The 26,154-nt window shown below is 41.9% G+C and overlaps 1 protein-coding gene and 1 long non-coding RNA gene across 3 annotated transcripts in view; both read left to right on the top strand.

The window, feature by feature from the left end:
* Positions 1–3,492: 3,492 nt before the first annotated feature.
* The window catches only part of LOC123650667, a 70,712-nt gene continuing 48,050 nt past the window's right edge, over positions 3,493–26,154 (top strand). Inside the window, exon 1 of the long non-coding RNA XR_006739457.1 lies at positions 3,493–3,576. This is a non-coding gene — a long non-coding RNA (uncharacterized LOC123650667). The remainder of the gene's footprint in view (positions 3,577–26,154) is intronic.
* Positions 3,572–25,543, top strand: LOC123650666 (phosphatidylcholine transfer protein). 2 transcript variants are annotated; one of them, XM_045569625.1, is made up of 6 exons: positions 3,572–3,719; positions 15,488–15,605; positions 18,233–18,312; positions 21,654–21,825; positions 22,710–22,777; positions 24,277–25,543. In XM_045569625.1, exons 1-6 carry the CDS (start codon positions 3,579–3,581, stop codon positions 24,340–24,342), a joined length of 645 nt encoding a protein of 214 aa, XP_045425581.1. In that variant the 5' UTR covers positions 3,572–3,578; the 3' UTR covers positions 24,343–25,543. The 2 variants fall into 2 exon arrangements, with proteins under 2 accessions (XP_045425581.1, XP_045425583.1); XM_045569627.1 differs by lacking the exons at positions 22,710–22,777; positions 24,277–25,543 and adding an exon at positions 22,066–22,118.

Below are 26,154 nucleotides of genomic sequence, written 5' to 3'. Positions count from 1 at the left end.
GTTTTAATTTATTTGTGGTGTATAGTTGAACAGGAGCTCTTGCTTTTTAATGTAACAATTAATCTTTTATGGTGTGTGCTGTTTTATGTCTTTAAAAAAATTTTTTTTAAACTCAGGTCATAAAGGTTTACTTCTGTATTATCATATAAAAGTTTCAGTGTTTTGCCTAACACAGATAGTTCTTTTATACATCTGGAATTTACATTTGTGTATGATATGATATAGGAATCTCATTATAAGAATAACCAGTTGTTCCAACACCATTTTCTAAATTGTCCATCTTCTTTTACTTGCTATGTTTCAATATGTACGTGGACATATTTCTGGGTAGAAATTTATTTCATTGTTTTATTATTATTTTTTTCCTAGCCTTGGATCAATATCACACCATTTTCTTTAAGGTAAATCCTAATATCTTGTAGGTAGGTTTTATTTCTCCCCCCTCTTTTAAAAATTGCCTTTCCCCTTTTTCAAATTGCCTGTCCTTTAACTCTTCTCTTTGAATTTTAGAATTGCTGTGTCAGGTTCTGTGAACACCTTTTATGGATTTTCATTTAAATCTCATTGTATTTACAGTTTGAATTGATAGAAATGGTCTTTAAAATATTAAATGTCTTAAACCATGAATATAGTATCAGTCAGGGGTCAGTGCAGAAAACAAAAACTTTCTAGATATCAAAGCAGAAAGGAATTTGATACAGGGAATTAATTGCTGGCTAGGCTACTGAAATAAATGTGTATTTGTTTTGTTTTTTAATTTTCAAATATATGGGGACAGGGATTGGCTATTTTTGTTTGCTCCTTATTTTTGCATTGTCATCAGAAAATGCTATCAATTCTTTGGTATTTGTTGGAATTATTCTTTGTGGCTTATAAGACTATCAATATTTTTTACAAGATTGTCAGTTATAATGAATGCTTTATGAGTATTTCCAATTAATATGTGTTTCTATTTATTGGGTATGGGGTTCTATATATGCCCTTTAAATCAAGCATATGAATTATTATATATACTCAAGTCATCCATATCTATACCAATTTTTTGGTCTGCTTGATTAGTTCATTTCCTAGAAAAGGACCTTAAAATGTTCCATGGTGATTGTGAATTTGCTGATTTCTTCTTGTACTGATGACAGTTTTTGCCTTATGTATTTGAGATTATGTTGTAAAATGAGTGAATACAAATGTAAGCATTCAGAATTCATGAAGAGTTGTCCCTTTGTTATTAACTCGTGAACTTCTATTTTTTTTCTTGATGTAAAGTCTATTTTGTCTGATATTTTCAGAGCCATAAAAGCTTTCTCTTGTTTAGGGTTTACTTGTGTATATTTTCCATAATTTTACCTTCACATTTCTGTCTAATTATGTTTTAGTTATGTCTCCTATAAACAAGTATAGCTAGGTTCTTTTCCAAATTTTTTTTGAATAATTTCGAATATGCAGAAAAGTTGAAAGAATAGAGCAATAAAAACTGGCTCCCTTTTATCTAAATTAATCAGTTGCTTATATTTTGTCACTTTTTCCTCTCTGTCTGTATATCAATCACACTTTTTAAAACAGAATGATTTGAATGAAAGTTGCAGGTATCAGGCTACTTCACCCTAAATAATTCAGCATGTATTTACTAAGAACAATACCATTCTTCCACTCAACCATCATACCAGTTTTTATACCTAAAATATTAACAATAATTCTATAATACTAACTGAAGACAGTGTATGTACAAATATCCCCAATTATCCCAGAAATGCCTTTTAATAGGTTTTTCCTAATCCATGATTCAATTAACATTAATATTTATGCACCACATGTGCTTGTTATTTCTTTTGAATTGGAACAGTTTCTTTCATATAGACTTTTTAAAAATTTCAGGGTAGTTATTTTGAGCAGTTTTCCACTTTTTGAATTTGTCTGATTGATGTCTTATGATTAATTACAGGTTAAACATTTTGGCAAAAATGTTTGGATGGTATTGTAAACTTCTCAATGTGTCACTTCAGAAAGGCTTTAATCTCAGTTGTCCCTCTATTTGTGATGCTGTTGATCTCTTGGTTAAGGTGGCAACCACCAGATCTTTCCATTGTAAAGTTACAATTTCCTGTCTGCAAGTAGTTAAGTAATCTATGGGTGACACTTTGAGCTCAGATGAGTAGAATCTTTATAATGGAATCTTTGAAGATATCTGAAAATACTTCATAGCACCAATGGTTTGTTATGAAGTTGACTTCTCAAGCAATGAATTTTAGTTTCAATAAATGTAGTTTTTACAAAGAAGAGATAACTTATAAGGCATTATAAAAACAGTGGGGAACTATGTCTCTAATCTTTTGTGCATTTAGTCTAGGAAAATCTCACATCCCTCCTTCCACCCCTGTAAAACAAAACAGAACCAGCAATAAATTGAAGAAAGCAACAACTTATCTCTGCTGTGTTTAAGCAACCTGCCAAATGAGATTGTTTCCCTTCTTGGAAATTGGCATAGATGTTGAATTTGCTATCAACTTTCTTTCAAGTACAGAAAGAAAAACATTTCAACATAGTAATGCAAAACAAGCAGATATTTTTATTGAACATTTACTTTGATAGACACTGTGAAAATTATTCTATGTTCAATCACCCTCCTCAACTCTAACCAGTACCACTATTCTTAACTCATTTCACAGGTTAGGAAACATAGGTTTCCAGAGTTTATTGGCACCCATGTGGCTGTTAACATATTTTTTATATTTAAATAGCCTCCTTTATTCAAAGCCAGGTACAGTCTGATGGTGGGAAATATAGTACTACTCAGGGACTACAAAGGAATAAAAAGATCTTTGAGTTGTGCAAAGGTCTAAATTATGCAAGCTGCAGAAATCCTAGGTGGATATTATGATACCTTTCAGATCATTTTCTACCCTTCAGGGTGGTAAACAACCTCGTAGATCCCTATAGATTAGGTTTCTTAACCATTTTGTTGTCATGGACTCGTCTGGCCTTCTGATGAGTCCAATGACTCTCTTCTCAGAATAATGTTTTAAAATGCATAATGGAAAGAAGAGAAATTATATTTAAATACAGTTCTAGCATCTGAACCTAGGATTTTCAAGCATTTCTGCTCTGCCCTCCTCTCCTCCCCAAGTCTACCAGAGAGGTTTTCTCTGCCTTCTTCGGAAAGGTAAGGAAGAGACATCCAAGCAGGTTTGTAGGTTATGCGGGTGGGGAGGAGTGTGGGATGCGCTACTGAGGAGGTGTTTCTGAGGGGACATCAATGTCTTCCTTCCTCTTCCTTTCCCTTTCCCTTTAGAATCTCCTCATTTCTCTACCTTCTCCTTCCTTTCCCAGATCAAGTCCAATTTTTCTCCTTTTACCTCTTTTTCATTCTCGGCCCCGCCCACTCTCCTAGACCCGTCCCCTCCGGGGCCACGCCTCCCACAAGCCACGCCTCCCCACAGGCCACGCCTCTGGTCGAAGTCCCGCCTTCTCTTCAGTTCCCTGCCAATCACGCTGTGGCCGCCCTGTTGCCCTGTCCCGGAGCGCAGACCTAGCGGGCCCGCGGCCCGCACTCCAGGCGGGGGGGGATCCCGCGCTGAGGAGGTATGGCGGGGTCGGCGGGCGGCTTCTCGGAGGAGCATTTCCGGGAGGCCTACGCAGAGCTCCGGCAGCCTGTGGGGGCCGGGGCCGGCTGGCAGCTGCTGGTGGAGACCTTGAACATCAGCGTCTACTGGCGGCGGGACAAGGTAGCGGCCGGCGCGCCGGAGGACCGCGGGGGCAGGAGCGCGCCGGGGCCACCTTCCCGCGGGGCGTGCGGGGCTGCCGCGGCGGAAGGGACCGGGGCGGGTCTTCTCGAGCGCGGGGGCGGTGCCTCTGTGCTGATCCAGGGGAGTTGGGAGGTCATCGGAGTTCAGCCTCAGGTCAGTCAGGACTGGGGAAGCAGTTTCTTAGAAGTTAATGACAGCGTTAAAGCCTGGGTCGGCTGATTCCTAGGCCCATGCAAGGGACAAGAGTCCCCTCTCCCTGAGGGGCGCCTATGGTGCATGGGACTGGGGGAGGGGCGGTGTCCTAAGGCTTGGTTATAATGGGAAAGAAACGGGACTGTTAGGGGACTGGATATGCAGGGTAGCGAGTGTGGGGGGTGCCGAGAAGGGACCTATTATTTTAGTGACTTGCTTCTTTTTGGCGGCTGCCTCTTTCTTCTAAGTTGCACTTGACAGCTTGAATCTGAAGCTTCAGGCAAAAAGTTCAAAGATGTAGGAGGAATAGAGTTGGTTATTAAACAATTCTCAGGACCTTATTGGAGGCATTTGGAACCAGGTAGCCATCCAGGTGGAAGGCATTGCCCCTGAGACCTGTCATATAAAGCTCATAGTCATTTGCATTGTGTAATAGTGGCAGCCTGGCAAGTAGGTTAAAAGTCACCCGTAGGCAGTACAGGTGAAATCGAAGTTTTTTGGCATTGGACCAGAGTGTTATAATGTTATAGCTGGGAGGATCCCTGATGCTCACCTGGTTCAACCCCAGGTTTCATAGATGGAAGAAACAGGCTTCGAAGGGTGAAACCACTCTCCAAACAGGCCCAGCTAAGTTAAGGGCAGTGGTGGGGTTGGAAGGTTCATGATCTTGTGAATGTTAAATTTTAGTTTATATCAAATATTGTATCTCTGTATTTTAAAACAGAAAAGAAACATTCACAATAGTTAGAATTTGTTCATCTGTAAAACAGGAATGAAAACTCTGTCCTGCCTCCTCACAGGATTATTAGGAGGTTTCAATCAAATTTTTCAGATGTGTGTGAAAATCTGAGAAAGCTGTATATGACTTTGCAATGCACAGGACAGACCTCTTGCTAGGAAGAATTATCCTGTCCCAAATTACAATGTTGCCAAGGTTGAGAAACCCTACCCTAAATAAATGGAGACTATTGATATTATGAAGTAATTTCCTCTCTAAATATATACATATTTGCTTTGGAGACAGTCCACCCCTCTCCCAGTACTGGAACTGTGGAATATGCTACTTTGAATATTTACAAATTAGTAGGGCAGGCCCTTTTATTATAATCTAGAACAGAGCGGATGCTGGAACTGCCATATTTACTTTTTTCTGCATCAAGGTGTTATATTTTGGTGGCAATTACTCACTCAGCAAACCCTAAATGCCCGCTATGTACCAGGACCATTGAGTATAACAAGATGACCAAGAAGCTCATAGTCTAGACCTGGTGCCCATAACTTTACCAGGTACCTTGGTTTCACACAAAATCCTTTTATCTTCTCTCTGCCTATCCCATTTTCCTTACCAGCCACATCAAGGTATTGGCCAAGCTTTATTGATTTGACTACTCAGACATATCTGGCCTCTGGCCCATTTCCTTCCTTATCTTTCCTTGGCCACGTTGGGTGCCCAGCACCTCTCATCTAGAATTCAGAGCCTTCTTGACTAGTTTCCTGAAGGGAGAAAAACAAAACTGTGATCATGATCTAAATGATGCTGTAACAAAGTTACCATGATGTGCTTTGAAAAAACAAGCACAGAGGCACTTGCAAGAGTTTTCAGTGTAACAAATAAATTATACATTAAAATAAAATATTAAATTGTGTCCTTTTAGTAGACACAAATGATTCTGAATCCTGTTCTTGGACAAATGGGCACTTTTGATGTACAACATTTTGATCTATATATATATTTTTTTCTATTAAATCACAAACTTTTGGACTTAGAAAGTTCGTCTAAACCATTCTGTCCAACACCATCATCTTTTCCTTTCCCTTCTTTCTTTCTTCTTTCTTTGCCTACTCTCTTTCCTTCCTCTTATCTTCTCCTTTTCCTCCTGATGTTGTAATGATAACGTCTCATGGTGCAAATTACAAAATGCCATCTCATGTAAGTTTTCATTTATCTCTCTAAACAAATCTGGAAGATAGGCAGAGATGGGCTTATTTTCTTATTTTACAGGTAGAAATAAGACCCAGAGTTGTTAAGTGAGCCACATAAGACATTACAACTAGTGACTAGCACAACCAGTCTACTTTGATAAACTCAGTGCCAAATATACAGTTTGGCAGTATACCGTTCATAGCAAGAACTATAGCCTCTTTCTGGAGGCTAAGCAAAACTAGTCAAGGGCTGCCATGTGATATCATGCATGGGAAGAGCATGGATTTTGGAGTTAGGTAGGCCTGGGTTAAAATCTCAGCTCTACTATCCATTTATTCATTCAGCAGATAGTCATCAACTTCCTCCCACCTGCTTCTGCCTTCTCAGATACTGGGAATGAGTGGTGACCAAGGAGCAAGGAGCTGCTGCTTCAGTGAATGAGCTTTTTGAACAAGAGTCATACTCATTGACGAGAATAAGCCCATAGTACATAATGAAATGTTGGGGGAAGAATGCTATGGAGAAGATAAAGTGGGAAGACAAAGGGATAAAGAAATGGCATGGCAAGGGTAGCTGGGGTGATGTGGTTTTAGATAAGGGATTCTGGAAAGCCCCTCCACAGGGCTAACATTTGAGTGGAGATACAAGTGAAGTGAGAGATTATTCTAGACTTGCAACTGTCTGGAAGAGAAATGTACCAGTGAGTGTGTCACAATGCTCAAGCCCATTACAATTACGTGGGAGCTTTAAAAGCAACACCAAGCCCTACAGATTCAGATTTAATTGGTCTGGGGTAGGGCTTAGGGGGTCTTTTTGAAAAGCTCCCCCTTCACATCGGGGTGGATTATTCTATTCTCTCTACTTTTGTGTATGTTTGAAATTCTTCGTAATAAAATGCCTTTTTTTTTTTTTTTAAGTTAAATCTCCCCAGCAGATTCTTATGAGCATACTGGCTTTTAAGTCACTGAAGTAGAGAAACTGAGCACTAGTCCCTGAGCCAGGCTGAGCTTGCCTTGTTTTCTGGGCAGAGCCAGAAGGTGGACAGGCCTGATTGGGGCTGAAGTGAGAGAGCCTGGCTGGGGCCAGGCCCCCTTATGAGCCAGGTGATGTCAGTCAGGTACCTTCTCATTTAGAAATCTCAGCTTTCTTATTTGCAAAACAAGGATGATACTTAACCTTTCAGGGTTATTGAGAGAATTGAAAGAAATGTTACCTGGCAGAATGATTCTCAAACTTGAGTGTACATTGAGTGTGCATTAGAATATATATATATATATATATATATATATATATATATATATTTATATATATATTTTCCTTTTCCTTTCTCCTTTTTTTGCATTCTATTTCTAACCAGTTGCTGAGTGATGCCGAAGCTATTGATCCAGGGACCTTACTTTGGGAACCACTGGTACAAAGGGAGCATGTAGCCTGGTGCCCCCTGAGCACCTGAGTCCTGACATTGACAGCTAAAGCCAGAGGCAGGATGCAATGGAAACTGAAAGGTGGGAGTGAGACAAAAGACTACCCTAAGACAAAAGCAACGTCCATTTGAAGACTCACTGTCCCTGATTTTTAAATTAGTGGCCACTTGGGAGTAAATGGGGTCCCTTGAACAGTGCTGAGAAGTTCCTGTAGGGGGACTTAGAAAAGCTTTTCCAGGGATCTGCAGTCAGGCCTTGCAGGAGCTTTGGGCTGCTATACCATGCCAGGCCACTGAGACATGCCCCTAGACAGTGTGAAACCGCACACAGAACTTCACAGCTTCGATTTAAACAAAATAAATGTTCAACTGAAAAGCTCTGGCTGATGCCTTGACTTGTTAAGTTTTTAAATCTAAATGTCTGGCACTGTAAGAAGGGACTGCCTAAATAGCGTTTTTGTCCTTGAATAGGTTTTCTAATCAAAGAGTTTGGAGAGGAGCAGACAGTACTTTCCCAGGGACTGTTCTTCCCTGTGCTGTTGACCTACTAAAATACTCAAAGCCTGGCGTTGCTGAGAAAACTCTGCATTTGGTCGGGCTGGGCCAGAGAAGTCTGGCCTTTAGAGAGAAGCATAGATTCAACTCAGAACAGAGTTCCCTCTAAAGATGAGAAGATGCCACTACCGTTTCCCCTAGGTGAGATCATAATCCAATTTGCATCATGAGCTTCTCTCACTTCGTGGTTATAGAACTATTCTGCCCCTTTCTCCCACCCTTCTGGTTACCAGCATGATTGATAGCACAATTATTGAATCAAAGGTCACATATTGAGCTGTATCTTCCTAGTGGGCAGGGCCACCATATCTCAAGCTGGAGGGCACCCATGTGTGGCATCTCCTACTTCCTGCTGTGGCCTGAGGTCAGCACCCTCTTCTTTTCCATCTCCCTGAGCATGCAACTGGATAGATATACTAGAGCCTCAGTTCCCTCTTCCCTCACTTCTCTCTCAGGATGAGTCCGTGGATTGAGGCGATAGGAGAATGCTGCTCCAAGGTTCAGATTTGGTGGGAGGAGGGGAGAGGGGAGAATAGGGTACCCCTTCTGTCTCCAGGCATAAGCCATGTTTCATGTTCTCATCCTGTCTGTCACCAGGTACCTGCATGGGGATTACAGGAGGGGGCTGTTAATAAAGTGAAACTCTGCTTAGGAACCCCTTTGAGAGCAGGGGTGACTTGCAGGGAAGGGTTTAGACATTCTGAATCCTTGAACATAATACCATGCTAACAGCTGGTGTGAACCAGGGGCAATGGTGAATGGAGGTCCTTGTCTTTATAAATTTGCCTTTTCTGGACATTTCTCAGAACATCTTTAAGCCTCAGTTTCCTTGCCTGAAAAATGGGTTTACTGATGGTCCAAACCTCATATTATCCTTATGTTGATTAAGTGAAATAATCCATGTAAAGCACTCAGTTCAGTGTCTGGTATTCAGTAAATAGTAAGTGTTAGCTATCATTATTATTTTACCCAGCTATCTACAGTCCTTAGGGATTAAACCCATCCAGTTTTCTTAGAGAGATCTCAAATATTAAATCAGATTTAGTCAACTGTCTTACAGTCTTGCTACATCCTTCCCAGTTGCAGCTGCAACTTTGACTTCTGACATTAGGATTGTTTTGCAATGGTGAAAAATGCTCACTTTTCATAACATCTGAATCTGTTACTTGCTGCAAAGTGGCTGGAGTTGGCAGACATAGATTGGGGAGGCTTCCTGTCCCCCCCCGAGAAGTAGAAATAAGCTCTTCCCTGAGAGGCAAAGAAAACGCAGTGCATTCCCAGGATTTGAGACTTGTGATTCAGCAAACCTGCCTTCTAGTTAGGGATGTAAATGCAGATAAACACTATAAATCAAAGGGAATCAGGTCTGGTTGGGGGGTGGAGGTGGCAACTACAGGAGGTTACTCCTATGTAGAGATTGCAAATGTCAATTGCAAACATTATGACATTTCTTATAAGTAAATGCAGATCAGCTCTTTCAGAATTTATTCTGCTTTGGACAAAGAAGTATACTGTCCATGATAATATTTCTCAAAGTACTTTAACCCTGTGAATACAATTGAAAATAAATTGCACAGCTTTTTTTTTATGCATTTGAATCACCATTGCTAAGAAATAAAACAGCTTGACATTTAGACAAGTTAGCCAGAATAACACCATCTCAAAAATTAGTGATGTCAGTAGCAAATTTCCTAGTCATTTGTCCACCTCCCCCTTTCCCCAGCCTCCATCTCTCCATTTATAATGTGGCGCTAATGGTGCATCCTTCACAGGATTATTGCAAGTATTCATCACAAGCACAGTGCCTGGTTTAAAGCAAGTACTTCATACCTTTCCTAAAAATGCACATTATTTACAATTCTGAATCCTCAGTTTTTTAATCTGGAAAAAGGAGATCATTATACCTACCTTATTAATGAAAATGATAACTAATATTTACTAAGTACTTACTATGTGCACCACATAATAGAACTGTAGATGGGTTATCTAGTTTAATCCCCATAATTGTTCCATGAAGGAGAGACTCTTATTAGACCCCATTTGCAGGTTACTAAGTGGAAGAGCTTAACCCTTCCCAGACTATGACTGTAAGTCTATACTGTAACCACCATGCTGTCTTTTCTGGCTACGTTTTCTGGTTTATGAGACAGCTCTTTGGAATTATATCTGGGAAAACTCAGCACAGTACCTAGTCTGTTGAAAGTGACGATAATCATCTTTCCTCCATCCCTGCCTTTCCCCTGATTTTTGTCTGAACCCTTTAGAGGCAGCATCTGAAAAATACTTTGGAGGCCTTGTGGGCAAACACACCAGGCTCAGAGTTGAAGGGGAGCATCTCTGTGGGAGGTCCATCCTGGGTGGTCTGGAGCAGGAGCCCTGGGCTGAGAGAAGGAACTGGTTCCCATCTAGGCTTTTCCACCAACAGCCTCACGTGCTGCCTCTTGGCAAGTCACTGATGTCTTTTACACAAGTGATCTAAGGCCCCTTCCTGCTCTAAGATCCTATGTGATGGTTCTTTACTTTGACCATTAGCTTGTGCTTTGGAACAGTGATTTGGAGAAACCATGCAGAGAAGTGGAGCTAAATAAGGAGAGGTTGTGGGGAATCCCTTTCTGTCTGTCCCTTTACTAGCTGTTAGACTCCGGCAAGTAAGTTAGCCTCTCTGAGCTTCATTTCCTCATGTAAAGATGGAGATAACACCAGGTCTCTATGTACATCTCAGGGCTGTGTTAACTATTACATGAGATAATGAATATAAAACTGTTTGGAAATCAGACTGTTACTGAAAGAATTTTTAGCAGGTCAGAGTGATTGGAAATCTCCTTCAGATACAAATACATCACTGTTGCAGTGACTGTTAAATCGCCAAGGGAAACATATTCCAAGCGCAAAATCAAGTAGAAGCCTGTGCCTGATTTATTCTCGGGGTCAAGAATCCTAGCAAGTTTGTATCTATTTTTTTCGGAATTATTTAGTGGAAGGAGGCAGTACTTTCTATAATATGTCATGTGGAATTTTATGTCTCTGTGCAAAATTGAATGTTATACCCCAATTTAATATCCATTAAAGTGTCCATTATCTCTTACTTCTTGGCAATGCATTTTAGCAACATTTATGTACTTCTGTACTGTTTTAATGAATTTATACATAATTATATTTCTTATATTCATAAGTCTTCTCAGCACTATTCTGTCAGTCTACTTTTTTACTTTAGGGTAATGTCAAATAATAAAAAGTACAAATCTGGACTTACTTATGAAGAGACTTTTATTCAAAAGGATTATTTCAAGGAGTGGGGGAAGGAAATATCGCAATAGGAAAAGTCTTTGCCCATGAGATCTGCAAGCATCTTGAGAGTTAGGCAAAAGAGCTTTTCTTTTATAAGGAACATTAGAAAGAACCACATGTAGGGAAGTGGATGGAAGGGTGGGATGATTAGATGGTAGAGAGAATATTTTACCCTGAGGCCAGCCTGTTTCCAGGAGGGGCTGTCTGCTGGCTCAGTCTTAGGGTGGGCCAAAGTTCAGGGGCCAAGAGGAAGGAGAAAAGTTCAACCATTTCAGTTAACAAATACTTTGTTCCCATTGATCAGTGGAGACAGGCAGTTCAGCTAATCATTTGAGGCAAAGAAAAGGGAATTTGCAGAGTCTATGTCTGGCCTTGTCATAGGTAAACGAGGGGGGCATCTGTGAGTCTTATCTAAATCATATGGGAAAGGCTGGTGGATCTTTGCAGTAAGCTGCACAAAGATTTTTTAACCTTTACCATTTTCCAGGATCACAGGGTTCAAGAAAAATTCAACATTGTTGATGAGGACCACTTATGTCAATTAGGATTGCTTTTAGCAGCAAAGAATAGAAAACTGGAAAATCAATGACTTAGAAAAAGGGAGGCATATCTTTCTTACCTAACAAATGGTTCAGAGGTCTACAGTTGCTGTCATTGGTGTAGCTGATTAATGATACCAGGAATTCTTTGAATCTTTCTACTCTGCCTTCTCTTGTTTGTTGCCTCTTGGTCACAGAATAGTTGTAGCTCCAAACATCATGTCCACATTCAAAATAGGGAGAAGTCACATGCCAACTCTACCTGCATAGGAGACCAGGAAAGTTATTAGCTGTGTACATGGCCACCGGGATTTTCTTAGTAAGAAAGTAAGGAGGTGTATAACCACACCAAATCTTATGTTTTTTCTGGTAATTATACTCTATACATGATATTGACTAATTCTCTGTCACCAACATAATCATTTAACTATTTGAATTGTAGGAAACTAAATGTCTTATAAATGGAGCATTAGAAAAATATCCAGTATATTTTAGTCTAGATGAGGAAATTGAGCCACTGTTAGAGGTGGTTTTCTGGAGGAGCTTCAAGAAAAGCCAAGAATCTCTTGAGTAAACTTATTTGGAGGCATTTATTCAAATGTTAGTAAGCTTGGAAAATAAAAGAAATATTACAAGAGATTTATATCTCTAATTTTAAAGAGCTCTTACACATCAGTAACACAGACTTTGCCCAAATAAAGCAAAGAATTATGCTTTTTCATATCAAAGTGTTTATATAAACAATGGTACCCAATCCTGGTGTGATGCTCCTTTGCTACTTCACACTTGTTATACATTTTCTGAAAAGTTTTTAAAAAGTATAAAGAGCTTTAAAATGTTAATGCACTTACCCTAAAATTTATCTCTAATGAAACTTTCCTAATGAAAAAAAATTAGAATTATGGACCAAGTATTCTATACAAGCATAATTATGCTGGAAATATTTATTTTCATAAACATATTTGGAAACAAATATCTTAGGAGAATGGCTAAGGTGTGAATTCTCCATAGCCTCAACATAATCAATATTAAGTTAAAAATAAGAATACAAACTGGTTATACTATTCTAATTTTGTAACATGGAAGTATTTATTATATTTACTTAAACGAAGTAGGTCAAACATTATCAGTGGGTGTTTGCAAATTATGGGGTTACATAAATAAAGAATATTTCTTTATTTTTAGCATTTTCAAATTTTCCTATAATGAATATGAATTATTTTTATAATTATAAAGAATTCACTTTATTTTTTAAAAGCTAAAATAAAAATGAGTATGTTTGCTGAGATCCTTTTTAAAAAGAAATAATTGGTGAGAAAATGCTCTGATGCAGAAATTTTGACCGAGCTGTTCAGCACTTGAAAAAACATTTTTTGGGGAGGTAAGGTGTTACTGAGCATTTTGTTCCTCTGGAGTTCTGGCATTTCTCAGTTCTGCCATGAAGGGAGTGTTTAAAGGAAGTTGCCACAATGGTTCATTTTCCATATTCACGCAAATCATGGTCATTCTATTTTTCTCTTCCTAGAGAACTTTCTGTTCTTTTCTTTCTGTGATATATGATAGGACAAAAGTCACTAAGGGTTGTAGCTACATTCAGGAGAAGAAGGGAATCAGTTTAAGGAAACTGTCTTGATTTATGCAAATATTCAAAGCTAAATCATGTAAGATTGGGGAGGTTGTTATCTTAACACATAAGTATCCCTTTTGCTCCATATGTATAGAAAATGGGGCCTCATTATTTTCGAAGGAGTTGCCAATTGTCTCTTTTCCAAAGCTTGTTGATGAAAATGGGTGGGGGAGGTGTAAATGAATGGGTGTGTATACACCCTAGCTATGTTCTCTTAAGTGTGTGAGGACAGGGACAAGAGAGATGGGAGATGTTTCTCTTGATGTCTCTCATCAGACCCCAAGCTCTGCCCCTCTGCTGGGGCATCCATGGCACGGCACATGAGGGGTTCAGATATGCCAGCTTGTCATTTGCTGGTTGGAAATTCTTGGTATGAAGCCACATGCTTTTAGAGCTGGAAGAGGCTTATGGATTCAATTTCAATTTTGCTGTCCATTTCTTGCCAGGTACTTTCACGTACATCTGAGATTCCTAGACTGGGATGTGTTTATCCATGGGTTATGCCACCTGAGCCAGGAGGCCCTGGAAGTTTCAGGATCTCTAGAAAGATTCCCCATGTTTATTCCTCGACTTCACATAAGTCCGTGGCAGAGTGTTTAAGGAGATGGCTTTACTGATGAATGATTAGCCAATAATATGGCCATAGCACATGGAGGCAAGAGTTCATCTAAAAGCTTCATTTTTGTTCATTTGTTTGTTTACTTTCATATTGAAATTAATCTACAAACCATTGCTTTGATCTTAATAATAGAGCAGGCTTTTGGCAAGATGAGGGTCAGGAATTGTAAGTTGCCATTGTGCAGTGAGTGAAATGTGTCGTGGGGCCCACTCTAGCTCAGAACCCTCCCAGACGAGGATGTGGCTTACCATGAAAACAAGGAAACTTTCCTGTACTTTGGAATCTAGAAAGGTCTTTTTCTGAACAAAAGGAACTAATGTGATTTGAAGCAGATGTTTCTTCCCCTTTTCTGCCCTTTATACATGATCAAAAAGAAGCTGTTGTTGAAAAATTCTCTGGGATATATAATAGGATGGAAGTCACTAAGGGGTGTAACTACATTAAGGAGAAGAAGGGAACCAGTTTAAGGAAACGGTGTCTTAGAATTGATAAAATAATGAATTGAATTTCATTATGACACATGGATATTTAAAATATAACCTCCCCCCAGAATTCTGGCTGCCTACACGACATCCATACTTGGATGTCTAATTTGTATCTCAAACTCAGCTTACCCAAAATGATGACCCTGTAGCCCACAAATCACTTGTTCTCTGAGTTTTCTCTGTCTTAGAAAATGGAGCCCCATCTACCTGGTTGTTCCAGCAAAGGTTCCAAGAGTTATCCTTGATTTTTTTTGCTTTACCTTCCCCCACAGTCAATATGTCATCAATTCCTGTTGACTTTACCTCCAATATATATCCCCCAATCACTGACTTCTCCCCATCACTGTTGTTGCCTCCCTGTTCAAGTCACCATTGTCTCTTACCTGGACGGTTGGACTGGTCTTCTAATCTGTCCCCTTGTTTGCTTATGATCTATTTTCTACCAAGCAGCAAGAATCATCTTTTAAAAAAGTGAATCAGATCTGGTCATTCCTAAACTGAATTCCTGATAGGTCATTCCCCTACTTAAAGCCATCCATTAGTTTTCCATAGCAATGAGAATAAAAGCTTTACCTCTTACCTCAGTTTACAGGTCCTTTGGGGTGCAGCACCCTCAGCTCCTACCACTCTGTCTCTCATCCAGAACTCTCCAGACCCCAAGGTCTTGAAGCATGCCAATCCATCAATCTAGGGACCTTCCTCCTACCAGGGATGGGCTTTCCTCATCTTCCCATGGCCGGCTTCTTCTAACATGTAGAACAAGATGTTCTGATAAATGTTATCCTTCATAGAAGCCTTTCCTGACAAATGGATTACATAACTCTCCCCCCGACTAAGCACCATTTATCACAGAACCCTTCTTATATCCTCTTTACGTTACCTGGATGGCACTTTTAGCTATCCCTACCACCAATGCGTGCCTGCATTTCAGATCCATGAGAACCGGGGCCATGTCTGGTTTTTCACCACTGTGTCGCCAAGACCAGCGTCAGTGTTTGGTGTGGTATGAAGCCCCTTCTCAGCTGCTTTTTGTGAATCCAGCTGTTTCTCAACTTGGGAACCAATAGATTGTTTCTATTTGTTCTGTTTCTATAGAGGACTGGACTGTATGAGTATAAAGTCTTTGGTGTTCTGGAGGACTGCCCACCAGCTGTACTTGTAGATGTCTATACGGACTTAGACTATAGAAAACAGTGGGACGAGTATGTTGAAGGTAAATGGTGCCTACTTTTTTTTTTCAATCATTAGAAAGTAGAATTTATTCTTATTTATTCTAGCCAGTAGAAAGAAATAAGTTTAATTTCTACTATATTGTGCTTCCTTTTAAATTGTGCACAAAAGTCTTTTTAAATGTGGGGCTGAAATGCACCTTTGTTATTCCTAGGACTTGCTCCTCACATACTCTTAGACCCTCTCTCCAGTTTGCTCCTGGCGCTACTTTGGTGTCCCTGTTAAGTTGTGTTATCATCCTGTGTACCTAGGTGGTTGTGGGAGGCTTCTTGGAGGAGGTATAGTGTTTAAGCTTTGTTTTGGAAGTTGAATCACAGTTTTTTAAACAGACAAGAATGCCTATATGTGAGGAGGTGAGAGGGTGAGGGGAGGAGTAGTTAAGGGCATTCCACACCCAGGGAACAGCAGGAGTCAAGGCAGGAAAGCAAAGCAGTGTGGGGTTGCCGTGTTGGTTGGAATAGCAGAACCTATCCACGTTCTACTGCTAACGCTAGTACTAGTTCTACTACTGGTACTAAAACTAGGGCAGCAGTTGGGTCTACATCGTCAAGGGCCCAGCATGGCCCCTGAGCTACAGATTTTAGACTTTACCTTGTCACTGATACCGAGTTACGAGGGACATTAAATGGGGGATCGCCCTGCCACTTAGAGCTGGGAGTGGCCTCTGGCAACTAAGTCACAGTGGAATAGAACTACACAACTAGCCAGAGGCACATAAAGTCTTTCGTCAGGACTCTGGGTTTCAAGTTACAAGTACCTAACTAAAGACTGTAAGAAAAGAAAAGAGAGTTTATTGGTTCCTGGCATTGGTAAGTCCAGGGGTTTCTGGCTTCTAGGACAGCTGCAATTTGGGAACTTAAATAATTTCTGTGGGGATGTTTCTTTCTCTATCTCTAGACTCTTTTCTTCTGTGTTGACCTAATTTCCAGGCAGATTCTTATGTTATAGCAAAAATGTCTATCAAAGAACCCAGACTTATATTCTAACCGTATAAATAACCTCAGAGGAAAGAGAATTCCACATTCCTAGGGATGGCAGGCAGACTGCCAGGACTGGCTCTCATCAGCTCAGCCTGTAGCACGTGCTCATTTCCTGTGGACATCTGTCATGGTCTTGGGTAACTTAGTGTTTTCAGATGCCTATTTAGGGGGTGTTGTGCCACTCACCTGTCCAAGGGAGCCGCCAGACACTCTGCCTCAGTCTTCCTGGCAGCTGTAGTGCAGTCGTGTGATACAGACTCTGCCAATAGGACACATGTATGGCTTCCCTTTGGAGAGCAATGTGAGAAAGCAGGCAGCATGCAAAATCCATTTTTTGGTGTTGGCTAAGGCATCTGACATTAGGGAAAACAATTGCAGAACCTCTGATGTTTGCTACCCAGCAAACATTTCACTCTGGGTTCTGATCCAGCAGAAACAACAATTTGGCTTTGCTGGAACAATCCTGAGGTTCTAAACCTCACTGTGGTCCTCCCGGATGTTATGTGAGTACCTGAGAGCCTTTGTTAAACCGCTTTTCAGCCTGAACTTGCTAGCGTGGCAAACTAAGCACCTGGCCAGATGTACCACCCTTGTACCATCACCATGGCCGTGTCTTGTTCATTTTTCCAGCCCTGAAATTACTACAGAGTCAGTCTTGCTTAAAACACATCGTCAAGATGTAGGGAAAGGGTGGTGGCTTGAAGGAAAGCAATGTCTATCAATAGACATTGATACAGAAGGGGGAATCAATGTTGGGCATGCGAAAGCAACAGATGTCCACTCCTCCCTTCCTTTAAGGGCTGTCATCAGCCTCCTGTAGCCCTACTGGGCTGGAAAACTCCTTAATTCACAGTCTGCCTCTAACAGATTTTCTTTCAAAAGCTAAATTACCTCCCTGTCCCTCCTCCCCCAGCATCACCTCAAGGGACTTTGGGTTAGGAAGTCTCTAACTGGTTGGGAAGGGGCTTACCGCACAGCTTGGGGTCAGAGGGTGTGCCTGTCATTAAATTCCTTTGCCGTCTCCCTCGGAGAGTTGGCTGCTGTTTGCGCATAATAGCAAGGTGGAATGAATGTAAAGGAAATTTGGTCATTCTGGCTATGGTATAGTGTGAATAAACATGGGAGTGAAGGAAGAAACAGCCAGAGTCCTACCACTTTCTAGCTATTTAGGAAGGACATTGTCCTCTCTGGAACCTTTCATTTTCCACCTGAATGTGCTAGACTGGGTGACTCAGTTAGCTGTAATGTGTCAACAAATCTTAAAGGAAAAGAAAAAGTGTCTTAAAAGCAAAATTATTGGTACTCTAGTGACATCTAGTGGTTATACTGATTTAAAAACCTCTGACTATTTTTTGATGCCTAATTTTCTTACATTGCATACTGTACAGGAATCTTGTTTGTGCTATACAAAGGACAAGTTTGGTTAGGCTCTTTTATTTTTGCTGTGTTTTTTATCCACCAAACTCCGTCCCTGGCCAACAACCTTTCAGTGGTAATTAATCTGCTTGACTTTTTCTAGAATTCTATGCCTTATGAGTTACTGGTTTATCATATCCTACAAGGTCATCTTATTTAGTAATTGAAGCCAAAGAAGTCTCTAGATGCATTAACTTCTTTTGTTCTCCTCTAGAACTCTATGAACAAGAATACAATGGACAGACTGTGATCTACTGCAAAGTGAAGTACCCCTTTCCCATGTCCAAGAGAGACGTATCCTTTCCACAAGGCACACCATTCCTCGGCCCTCTAAGTGATTCTGTGTCCCTCAGCCATTGCCCGATGCAGGTGCAGACAACACTGTCTCTGATTCTTGCAGCAGCGTCTGCTAAAGCTGTTGCTCCTTGTGTGGTTTGTGGGGACCTCAGAGTGTGACTTCTGGGCCTGACCACATGGAGCGTCTGTAATTGTGGTTACTGGAGCGTAGCTCATCCTCTCCTAAGAAGTTTCCTAGGCCCAGAGACTGTCAGGCCACAGAATTGGAGACCTGAAAGGAACTTTTTATAAAGAGTGCTTAATACAGCTCCCTCCCCCGCAGAGGAGGAGGGGGCCATCCAGAGAGATGACAGAGGCTCACAGGTGGCAGAGCAAGCATCAGAACCCAGGCCCCTGCATTCTCAGCTCTCTCCACGCCCTCCTGTCTCAGTTGACCCTGTAGCGATCCCTCTGTGACTGTTGGTTCTGAGTGAGTGTAAACTTCTTCCCCGCACTTTCCTTGGTTATGAAATGAAGCAGTTGAATGAAATGTGGGGAGTTTTGGCTGGCTCTCCTAGGTTCTCAGAAGCCTCTTTAGGACCAGCCTGGGGGTACAGGATGGAAATTTGTTGCATGGGCAGGATGGGGGTAGGATGACTCATGGGTGAGATTTTGACTCCTTCATTATTCTCTTCGATCATAGCAGCTGAGTGTTTTACATACTCACATATATGTAAATGACCATATATGATCCTTTTAACAAAGGGTCTGGGAAGTAAAAAAAAAAAAAAAAAGATTGGAAGCCACTGAATTAGATGATCACTGGAACTTTTTCTAGCCCTGACATTGTATAAGTCTGGTTATTCCTAAATAACTATTCTCTAGAAAGAGAGGCAGAGTGTGGGTGTATTTGTATGGTTTTTTGTGTCTGTGTGTGCACATCTACCCTGGACTCCAACTAGATTGTGAATTATTTCTTGGCACAATATCTATGTACTGCTAGTTTGTATATACTTAGTTCGTATTTCAACAAATTGTTGATTATGTGACCCTTTAGATTTCATGTGTTTTTTTTTTTAATCCTGCCAACAACTAGGCAAGGTAGGTATCCTTGTCTCCATTTTGCAGTTAAGGGAACTGTGAAAGCTGTCAGGTGATGTTCAGTTCTGCTCCAAAAGTAATGTTCCTTTCTACTGCACTATTCTCTGTTCTCAAGAATTCAACAACCTTTACTGGGGAGACCTAGATACATATATAAAGACTAAAAAACTTGTTAGAGGATTGTGTGACATTGGAAAGCCAAGGAAACAGGCCTTCAAGGAGCCCCGAGTGTCTACTCCTGAGAACACCCACCCAGCAGTGTCACGCTGGGATCAGTGAGATGGGATGATGCCCTGGTCAAGATCACAGTCTCTGGAGACAGCTGGACCGGAGTCCCAAACCTGCCTTTGCCACCCAGCATTGTGTGAATTTGAGCTAAGTTCTGAACTTCCCTGCCGAGCCAGCAGATTTGAAGTCTAAACCCATTCCCTGGTTTGCTCTGTGACCTTGGAAAAGGCCCTTCACTTCTCTGGTGGTTCTCCAGTCATAGGCTGTATGGCACTCTGGAACTGCCAACCCTTCAAAGGCACTCTGCCAGATTATAATCAATATATCAAGGTCATCTTCCATCCATGGAATATAGGTGATGTCTATCACATGAGCTGAGTAAGCTGGGAGAGAGAGAGTGGGACAACATTTGCTGTGAGGAAAAATTAAAAGGCTTGGAGAGAGGAAAGACAGAGCCAAAGCAACATCATCTCTTCCCTGAAACATTTAATAAATGTACTCCTCAGTATGTAAGAGCGTGGGGCAATAGACCGCCCAGTGGGAGGGGCGGGCGTTGGTGAGGGCTGTCGAGACATTGAGGTGGACAGGGCTGAGGTGGTTGCTGTGATATAGCAGGTGTAATTGTGTCGGACTTAGTGACTTTTTTTTTTTTTTTTTTTTTTTTGAGACAGAGTCTCGCTCTGTTGCCCAGGCTAGAGTGAGTGCCGTGGCGTCAGCCTAGCTCACAGCAACCTCAAACTCCTGGGCTCAAGTAATCCTACTGCCTCAGCCTCCCAAGTAGCTGGGACTACAGGCATGCACCACCATGCCTGGCTAATTTTTTCTATATATATTTTTAGTTGTCCATATAATTTCTTTCTATTTTTAGTAGAGATGGGGTCTTGCTCTTGCTTAGGCTGGTCTCGAACTCCTGAGCTCAAACAATGTGCCCACCTTGGCCTCCCAGAGTGCTAGGATTGTAGGCATGAGCCACCACGCCCACCCGGCCCTTAGTGACTTTTTGATTGTTTTAGGCTTTTAATTCCCTCTAGCGTGAAACCCCAAATTCTATTATATGAGAGCATATTTAATACATTAAACATTTGAGCACCATCTAGCTATGAAATTCTAGCTAGGTTTCAGAGCCAGATCTGAGTTCATATTCAAGTTTCATGATTGCAGCTGGGCTGTGGGATTTTGGGCAAGTTTCCTTACCTGAGCCTCACTTTTGTCATCTGTAATATGGGGATGCTTATACCGAACTCACAGGATCTTTGGGAGGATCAAAACTGATGCTGTATGTAAAGCTCATGATGTTACGTGATGAGGGCTCAGTAAGTAGTGACTTCCGTTGTTTCATAGGATTTAATTGTCTTCCCTCGAATAGTGCCATAGACCTAGAGGTTGTTCTGTGAAGGTTTATGGAAATGCAATGACTTTGTTGTCCTTGGTGAACCAGTGTTAACACAGAGAGGACATCTGCCTACTATTCAGGTATTCACATGTCTTCCTTTGGTCACCAGTTGTAGCACTGCTTGACCGTCTTCTATGCACAGAGGTCAGTAATTAGAGCTCCGGGTGAGAACAAGACAAAGAGCAGTGATGCCATTGTCTGTTGAGTGCTTATTCTGCCCTAGTCTTTCTCTAAAGCCCCCACCAAGCCTACCTGCTGGGCAGTCTTACTCCCTTTTCCTACATAGGGAAACTGAGTCTCAGAAAGGTTGAATAAGTTACCTGGGGTCACATAGCTGATAAGTGACCCTTCCACTGCTATGTTATAGTGCCTTCGTGGGGAAAGGAAAAGTGGTTTCCTCACATAATTAAAAGCATCAGGGAATCATTCACAGGTAGGTAATGAGGATAGTAGTTGGTGTGAGGTGCCATCTTGCAGCACAGGTAGGGAGACGGGGCAGGTAAGTGGAGTAGCAGTATAAAGGAGCATAGGCCAAGTGGGAGGCATAGAACCATCCCCCTTTGCCTCCAGCTTGTGGAGCTTTCCTTATGTCATCTCACATGCTGTCATTGATGGCTTGCCTTGACCAGCAATACAGTATGTCTACATCTGGCAGCTGCAAGAGCTGGACACAGCCAGCGGGAAGATCTACATGGTCCTGGCCCAGAGCACCTCAGTGCCTCAGCTTCCTGAGAAGCGGGGGGTGATCCGGGTGAAGCAGTACAAGCAGAGCCTGGCGATTGAGAGTGATGGCAATGGGGGGAGCAAAGGTAAAGCCTGGGGTACATGCTGGCACACCAGCCAGGCTCCCCTCCAGAATGCTGTGCTGACGGACAGAGGGGCCATTGGGTGCACGAAGCTTATCTGGGGGGGGGAGTCAGAAAACGGGGACAGGTGCAAAACAGACCAGAGATCAACAACTGGGGAGAGACTTGATCCACCCCCACAGACTTGGCTTCAGCCTGAAGTGGATGTTGAAATCTGACCTGATCCATTCTTTCATTGTCCAGGTGAAATCAAAACATTAAAAGCAAACCAGCAGGCTTAGAAATCCATTCCTGCCTGGTCCTGTGGATGTATGTGCTGGGCCTGGGAGTGGGTAAGAGGACTGGCGGGTCTGTCTTGGAAAATGCAGCACCTGCTTAACACGAACCCAGAGACTCAGAACCTGCCCAGCTTGAGTTCTGGCCCCCAGGGAGGAAAGCTGAGGACAGAGAGTGAGGCATGAGACCACCTGCTATACCGGAATGAGTATGACCTTATGTCACAGGCAAAATCAGAACCATAGTTAGATTGGTTGCCTTGGATATGTCAGCTAACTTCTCTGAGTCTCCATTTCATCATTTATAAAATGGGGTTAGTTTTACCAGTTCCTTAGTGTTGCTGGGATAATTAAATGAGAGACTATATCCAAGTGTATCCAGGTATTTAATAAATAGTAGCAAAATATGCCTGTGACTGTTTTTCAAAAATGCGTATGTGTAAATATGCTATTATAAGGCAAGTCAGTGGAGGGAAGTCCATCTGGATTATATGCTGCTTCCTTCTGCACTTTCTGGGCCTGAATATGAAGATATAAAATTTGCATGGTTTTATTGCTATATTTTCCCAGTGTTTTTCCTCTTTTTGAATTGTCCTTTCTCTCTCCCTCTAGTTTTCATGTCTTACTTCTATAACCCAGGTGGCCACATTCCGTCCTGGATCATTAAGAGGGCTGTCCAGGTGAGATCCCAGGAGGCAGGAGAGGGTAGCGTGTTTGACAAATGTTGACTTAGCTCGCGCTCGCGAGGCTGTCAGGCTGAAGAGACACATTGTCTCAGGAGTAATGAGGTTCTTTTATGAAGAGCTTGGTTGAGTGACTCCGGTTAGGTCTGGGATTGCCAACACCCAAGACAGTGGCTGGGACAAAAGACAAAGAATGATCAGCTTGGAATGCCAGCCTCTCCCTCCCGGTGCCCCGAGACCCCGCCAGAATCACCCTCTGGAACCTCCAGACGATAGTCTGTTCCTGGGAGGAACAATAGGGCCTGCAGACCCTGTACCCTTCTGCTAGTGGATGGGTGAGACAGACTGACCTGGCTTGGAGACAACCAGATGTGTCGAGGCCTGAGGGAAGCCCCCAGGCTTGTCATTGTTGCTCACTTTTTCTGTAAGGGGAGGGAACGGTAGTGGTGGTCCGGGTCCCTAGAGACTGCCCTAGGTGCCTGGCATCGTGGGAAGCATCAGCCAGCTCTGTACACATCCTGCCTACCAGAAAGTCCAACAGATTCCTCGGGAGGGTGAAAAAACACTAGGCTTTGGAGTCAGATGTAATTTTGAATCCTGGCTCTGCTACTGACTGTCATGTTTTATTTAGGGAAGCCATGCATTTCTTCCTTTTTGACAATGGAGATGGATATTACCTGCCCCACAGAGGAGGAGCGAATAAGACAGTGTTTGCGAAAAGTCTTGCACAATGCTCAACATTAAACTGAATAATAATCCTTCTCACCCTTGACACCCAGTCCTTACTGTTTTCTAACTCTGTAAAGCAAATCCTTTTTCTCATTTCTTTGGCAGAATCTAACAACCCAGTCCAATCCCATTTCCTGCATTTTCTTTTTCTTTTCAAGAAATGGTGTCGCAGAGGCCGGGCGCGGTGGCTCACGCCTGTAATCCTAGCTCTGGGAGGCCGAGGCGGGTGGATCGCTCGAGGTCAGGAGTTCGAGACCAGCCTGAGCAAGAGTGAGACCCCGTCTCTACTAAAAATAGAAAGAAATTATCTGGCCAACTAAAAATATATATACAAAAAAATTAGCCGGGCATGGTGGCTCATGCCTGTAGTCCCAGCTACTTGGGAGGCTGAGGCAGGAGGATTGCTTAAGCCCAGGAGTCTGAGGTTGCTGTGAGCTAGGCTGATGCCACGGCACTCACTCTAGCCCAGGCAACAAAGTGAGACTCTGTCTCAAAAAAAAAAAAAAAAAAAAGAAATGGTGTCGCAGAAATGTCTTCACTTTTCCTTAGCAAAAGCTAAACTATAAGGCAGTGTCTGTCGTCCCATCTTATCTGTGCTCTGGGTCTTGTCTTTTGTTATTATCTGTGCCAAGGTTCCGTTGAAATCTTGCCGGGGACCCTATTCCCTTTCATTATCCTCAAAGCCATCTGCGTTTACCTTTTGCCACATAGTGATCAGGAGTGATCACTACCAGGATGCGGAAATGATGATCTTTTTTCCTTTGCAGAAGGAAATTCCTAACTTCTTACGTGACTTGGTGAAAGCATGTCAGAACTACCCCAGCAACATCTAAGAAAAAGAATTGGTAATGTTGCATCCATGGGGCGATGTCTCTGGAAGTGCCACCACCCACCGGTGCCCAGCCTTCCTCTCTTTCTGTCTCCAGAGGCCTGCGCGCTCTAGCACGTCGGTCCTAAGCACGTTCACCTGACGCCTGGCTCCCTCGCCTGCTTCCTTTGTCACTCTCCCCACCCTGGGGCTGGCTGCGTCTTCCACGATTGAATACAGAGCAGATCAGGGAAACCTTCACTTGTTTATTTTTAAGAAGGGAAGTCTTCAATAAGGGAACACAGTCATTCCATTGTGCCATTTTAGGGGGATGGGTGGGTGGAAGGCCGGACAACAAAACATAAGAGTGACCATTCCCGCCACGCTGGCTCCTTCTCAGAATGTGATTTCTTCCAGCCCAGGAGGGGCTGCTGGAAGTGGCATTCCATTCAGGGTTGACTTTAAGTGCACCCAAACTGGAAGACACGTGCCAATGACCATTGATTTGTCTGATGCTTTGTTGAGTTGATTAGGCTGAGATTTGAGGTGATGATCTAGTCCTTTCCTCTTCGTACTTTTGGATCAGTAGCTATTTGGAGAAGCATCGTGGGCCTGAGTGAGCACGTAATGTGATAACCATTTTTTTCCTCATTGCCTATGTTTGTTTTTTTTTCTATTTTCCATATGTCACTGAGAAAAGGCTGCCCATACCTCTGTAGCTCTGCATTTTACTGGAAACCGAAGCAGCAGGATGGCTCTGGCATCTAGCAAAAGCAAAGATGCTTTGTGCATAACCTTGTGATAAAGTGTCCTTCTATGCAATAAGATGAATTTCCCTTCTAGAATGTTTGGAGATATAGAAGGGATAATAGTTCACAGCTGGGTAAAATTTAATTAGTGGCTTGGTTGATTCTGCACCTTTTTCTCAGGAATTCTACCCAACTTGTCTGGCTTTTCCACCACCAAAAGAACTTTCAGTTTCCTATGTTTTCTCCTGAATTTTGGTAGGGTATGATATCCTTTAGCCAAAGGCACAGCCTTGATGATCTCAGGGAAAAATTTTAATCACTGTGTGTAATGGTACTGAACCTTGATGAATGAACATAGAAATTCAGGATGTAAAGGCAGAGGATAGGATTTATTAAAATGGGATACTTAAGAATGTGTGTTTTCTTTCTGGAAAAAAAAAGTATATTCTATAATGAATAAATATAGAATGGCTTTTACTTGTTCTGTGTGCAGCTTCCTTTCTATCTTCTTTCTTTTGTGAGAATGAATTCCTTAAGTCTCCTTTGTTTGCAAGTGATATACAGCCTAACTCATGGACTTGAACATAAAAAGGAATTTTGGGTTCACTTACATGCAAGACCAAGTATAGGTGGCTTCAGGTAGGGAATGATACAGGTGCTCAAAGTGAGATTAGAATTCAGATCTGTTCTTCAAGTTATCTTTGACATTGGTTCACATTTGCTAGTAGGATTGCTGTTAACAACAATAGGTAGGCCTGCCTCTTCCCACGCTTATGCCAAACGAAAAAAGAGACAGCATTTCTTTTCACCAGGTACTGCACTATTCCAAAATGTAGAGCCCCTCTAAACCATGTGCCTCTCCACACCCCAGTCATTGTAGTCATATGGATAGAATTATGCAAGTAAACAAATATCCCATAAATTTATCATTAAAATGTCATTATCAGTAATGTAGCTGAAATTTAACTTTAGATAAACTAAATATAAATGCCTCCTACTATAGAGGCTGAGTTAAAATCTTACACATAGCTTATTTGAAATGCAAGCACTGAGATTATAGTCGTTGAATGGAAAATCAACATGAAATG

The sequence above is a fragment of the Lemur catta genome, chromosome 15 (assembly GCF_020740605.2).
Source record: "Lemur catta isolate mLemCat1 chromosome 15, mLemCat1.pri, whole genome shotgun sequence".
In the NCBI taxonomy this organism is placed as follows: Eukaryota; Metazoa; Chordata; class Mammalia; order Primates; family Lemuridae; genus Lemur; species Lemur catta.
Note: the sequence above shows the minus strand (reverse complement) of the source record. Positions and strands in the feature narration are given on the sequence as shown.

Coding starts and splice junctions, on each gene's coding strand:
- LOC123650666 (XM_045569625.1), top strand. CDS start 3,579: ATGGCGGGGTCGGCGGGCGGCTTCTCGGAGGAGCATTTCCGGGAGGCC. Junction 3,720..15,487: donor TCTACTGGCGGCGGGACAAG/GTAGCGGCCGGC, acceptor CTGTTTCTATAG/AGGACTGGACTGTATGAGTA. Junction 18,313..21,653: donor TTCCCATGTCCAAGAGAGAC/GTATCCTTTCCA, acceptor CCAGCAATACAG/TATGTCTACATCTGGCAGCT.